This window comes from Dysidea avara, chromosome 4 (genome assembly GCF_963678975.1).
Source record: "Dysidea avara chromosome 4, odDysAvar1.4, whole genome shotgun sequence".
Lineage (NCBI taxonomy): Eukaryota > Metazoa > Porifera > Demospongiae > Dictyoceratida > Dysideidae > Dysidea > Dysidea avara.
The window spans coordinates 9,811,513-9,816,301 of NC_089275.1; the positions used below are offsets into that span (position 1 = coordinate 9,811,513).

The 4,789-nt window shown below is 35.9% G+C and overlaps 1 protein-coding gene across 1 annotated transcript; it reads right to left on the bottom strand.

Annotated features, from left to right (window-relative positions):
* Positions 1-692: 692 nt before the first annotated feature.
* LOC136252488 (membrane-associated transporter protein-like) lies at positions 693-3,600 on the bottom strand. The gene is made up of 4 exons (XM_066044922.1): positions 3,539-3,600; positions 2,679-2,693; positions 2,487-2,559; positions 693-2,421 (listed from the first exon to the last, which is right to left on the bottom strand). The coding sequence occupies exons 3-4, from the start codon at positions 2,491-2,493 to the stop codon at positions 707-709; spliced, it is 1,722 nt and encodes a 573-aa protein (XP_065900994.1). The 5' UTR covers positions 2,494-2,559; positions 2,679-2,693; positions 3,539-3,600; the 3' UTR covers positions 693-706.
* Between the last annotated feature and the right edge of the window lie 1,189 nt (positions 3,601-4,789).

The window sequence follows — 4,789 nt, forward strand, 5'->3', positions numbered from 1 at the left end:
ATTAGTAAGTACAGTCTGTAGCATGAAACTGTATCCGTTTCTGTCTGCAAGCTTACTTGGAGCCACGCCCAGTAATCGATTAATGTATGAGTTGTATATAGTCTAGGTCTAGTCTTACAGCAGGATAAGTACTTTTGTGAGCCACACTCATTTTAATATATTGGGAAATTGCAATACTAAGTATGTACGAAGCCACACCCAATTGCTGTCTGTAAACTCACAGTAGCTACGTGGAACCAAACCCACTGACTGATTTTAAATTATAAACTTACCGGCTTAGTTATCACATAACTACTCGTTTACTCAACATGAATCGAACGCTCAAAACGTAGTCTCGCCGCCTGAGTCACTCGAGAATACCCGAAACATAGCTCTTATCGCGCGCCTCGGCTTAATTTAATCCGGGTCAAATCCGGGTCTGACCCGGATTGCTATCCGGGTCAGTGGGTCATCCGAGTCAGCAGTAGTGACCCGGTTTCAACGCTGGTGTGTACCTATCTACCTATCAGTTATGACCAACTTACTTAGAGGGCCTTCCTCTTCCTCCTTCAAATTTTGCCTCCAATTTAGGTCATGTGAATGAGAATGCTCGGATCGCAGTCCTATGTGGTGCATGTCACAATACTAACTGTGCCAATAATGGATTAAACTTGTAAATTAAAGTTTATAAATAAATGATTAAAAATATAGCCACAATGCAAGCATGTTATATTGTATAAGGTGATACACATGTGTTACTGTTATAAATTACAATAAATTCTTCATTTAAACATTGTACATGTGGAGTATTTGATGGAATATGAGGTTCATCACTATCGGTCTGACAAGAGAAGTCAACCTTATTTTGACCAATTTCCTCCTGTTTGTTGTTAGTAGGTGGTACCTTTACAAAAAATGCAACCAGAGCACCCAAAAATGAGACTGCACAAGTTAATATCATTACAGCCACAGTACTGCCGTATAAATTAATCAGTGGTCCATTAACAATAAGTACAATGGCTTGGGCTATGTATAATGCAATGCTCAACATGCCACATGCTCTTCCATTCACCTTAACATTTGAGTGTGGCCAGCTTTTTCTCAACAGTAATCCTTCAGCTTCATAAACTGACACCAGTATAAATGGAATGGATAAAACCACGACGAGCATAATGTAAATGGCTGGAGCAAGTACTACTGTCACTATTACGTTATTAATGAAAATCATTACACCACTCTGTACCATTAGCAAAATATAAGATGCAATAAATACAGACTTTATTCCAACTAGCTTAATGATGGGTCCAAGAAGTAAGGATATCATAACAGAGATAACAGCACCAATCCCCAGTGCTAGTGATCCAAATGCTATGCCATCAGTGTAGTTCTCATAAGCTGTAGAATTCTCTGGAGCATTAATATCACCATCAAAGACAACCTCTGCCATATAACTGGTGAAGAAATATATTTGTGTATACAAGCCAACAAGAGCAAAGAAGAAAGATACGCATAAGATTATCATCGGCAATGACATGTACTGCATGAAAATGAAATTGCCTTTGATAGAACCAAATAAGTTATCAAAAAAGCAGCAGCTGGTTGCCATTTCATTTTTGTCTGCTTCACAGTCACAGGCCTTTGGTGGATTGACCATTTGAACAATAAACATGCTGTCTATAGTTGAAGCATTAGAAAGTGACACATCTAAATCAGTTTGAGTTTCTTTGGTAACTTCTTCATTAACAATAACTAGTTCCACATCATTAGTGAGATCACATGGGTTTTGCTCCTTCACACTACATAGTGTTGAAATAGCACAGAAAGATACTAAACAACATGTCACAATGCAGACAAATTTTATTTGAAAACTAAAGTCATTAGAGGAAGTAAAAATGGATGACCATTTAACTGCACCAATTCCAAATCCTATAGAAGCTCCCACACAAGCGCAAATTGAAAACACAATGTTTCCTGTTTTTGCTTGACTTTGCGGTATCACATCAAGAAGATAAGCTCTAACTGGAACACGTATGGAGCCAGTACTGAAATCAGTGAAGAATATTGCAGTGAAAACCAGAACAATAAGGACTACATCTCGAAGATCTTGCTTGTTAATCAAATCTGCTATATCTTTAGTGAAAGGAAACAACAATAGACCAAGAAGACAGGCAATTGTTAGTACTACAATAAAAGGTCTACGTCTTCCCCAGAAACACTGACACTGGTCACTAGCTGTTCCCATGTAACTTTGAAACACTATTCCCATGATAGGACTGATAGCTATCAGCATTGCTCCATAAGTAGGTGATATTCCACTGTCAAAGATTGCAGGTACAAAATAGGCACCCTCCACAGCATAGAGTAAATCAATACAACCGGCCATTGCATTTAAGGCAAATAGCCGAAAAATTGATAAATTATTGTTAGTCATTTTCTTTCCACCTATATAGAATAAGATAACATAATTACACTGTTCACGGCAGCATCTCTGTAATAAATTATCTCACCGGTCATACAAATTGAAAACTTCCTAGGCTTATCAGTAGAATATTCTTCTCTTCTGCTATCCACCAGGTGACACTATCAGTAAATGTGACAATTTTACTGTGCATGCTTGCCTTAAAAAGGCCAGTTGTATACAATGACAGTGATTTCACTGTTTACATCATTCAATTGCAATAGTGCATAAGTTCCTCTACCTCCTTCCTGACACACTAGATAAAATTTCTATGTTTACAACATTAAATGCTTACAATGTAACATTTATATGTACAAGTAAAACTGTCTGTTTACAGTGTAGGTACTGTAGCTACAGCGGTACTACAGCTCTAGGTACTTATACATGTACAGTATAAAAAATAAACATTGTATAGCTGATCATGAATCATGCAAACATATTATTTACATGTACTTTTTCAACGTGACAATTTGATATAAAATCCACAAAACATTTCTATACAAAAACTTATGCTAAAGTTATAATATAGTATATATGTAAGCCAGTTCATTCATATGAATTTGATAAGTTCATCAATACCATTCATCAAGCTCAGAATTCCATAGCAATAAACATTTGCAACTGCTTGATGTGTGTTCTAGCCTTATGAGCCATGCATGGCCAGAATATAATAGGCTAATTCAACCAATAGGTGGAGCACATAGTCTGAAATAATATCCCACACTAACACAAAGGTATAAAAATGTTTAAGTGATCTCTAACGTACACTAAACATCCTTTACTTTGTAGTTCAGCTTTCGGTGAAATTCATAAATACATAGTTCCTGATCTAACCACTATATTAGGTTCCATGTATTCACCTACCACCCACTAGATAGAGTTACATGAAGGTTGGATTGGAGCACAGGTGTGTCATACACTATACATTTATCCTGAATTGAAAGCATACATAGGACCATGTAAACTATAACAACACTGCGGTTGTCACTATATATGTACATTATACAGCTCGGCATTCTTAACTTTTAAATTATACATCTTGGTTATTCTTGGACTAAAACAAAAACTAATAATATGTTACTGAGTCATCTTTGTTCTGACCTGATCACCCCACCCATTAACTTGCAGAAGGAGGACTCTACAGATTTTCTCATAGAAATGACTTCACAACTCATCTAAGGTGAGCCAAAGTAATGTGTTATTTTACTCTTATACGAAGCTTAGGAATTCATCACACAGTATCATAGACTATACCATACATAGGCTCTGGAGAACCATACATTATAAAACTTCATGTTTATGAAAACTATCTAAATTTTATTATTAAAAGTTCTGTTTGCATAAAAACATGCAATTGCTATTATTGCTTAGTCAATTGCCTCCTCTGAATGTGAGGCATAACTACTGTACCAATCTGCATTGTACAAGAGATATGATAGGAGTTGATAAACCCTTGTGGTGCTTATGGTTTCCTGCGATTACTTATATAATTAGCTTACAAGCTTTTGTTCTATAGTTCAAAATAATAGTTGTATTTGTAACATAATTATTCACAGTAAAAACAAACTAGTGAACGTCACTACTAAATGTAGTGAACGTCACTACTAATGTCTGCCACAATACTCACTATTTTTGTGTAGTGACGTTCACTACTAATTTTGTAGTGAACGTCACTACATTGACCACCAAGTAGTTCACTACAAAAAGTAGTGAGTATTGTGGCAGAGCAATTCACTACTAAATTTTTACAGTGTTGTTTTCATAGTTGAGGCTGTGTCATTTTAGGAAAACTGACTTAATTAACTATATTTTTTAAACAACACAGGTCAATTAGTGTCTCCATGTACATGCACCACAGAGTCACCAGTTAGTGAATTCATGCAAATCTGGAGTTTATCAGGAAACCTATTACTTTTCCTTTTCCTGTGCTCCTCATATTACCAAGGAAACCTTTGCAGTAACGAAATTACACCCGAAAGAATTAATACTGAACAAGAAAGCTGCAGAATTCCTAATAGATTTTCCTGAAAAATTTCTGCAGAAAATTTTCAAGAACTGTACAAGAAATTTCTATACTGATTCTTCCAATGTTACTACTTCATCATGGATGAGGAAGAAGATTACACGTCAAACGACACGTCAAGAAGTCAGATGGCTTCTCAACCCATAATAAAATAAGGCAGTTATGATATATATTGTGCAGCACATGGTAAATGTACCACTACATAGCTAGGCTTCTACTAGAATAATATTACAATGTACATCTCTTGAAACCAAAGAAAATTTTACCATATAAAGGCATGCCTTACATTATCTTCAATTCTAGACCCTACGTTCCACAGTATTATTTCG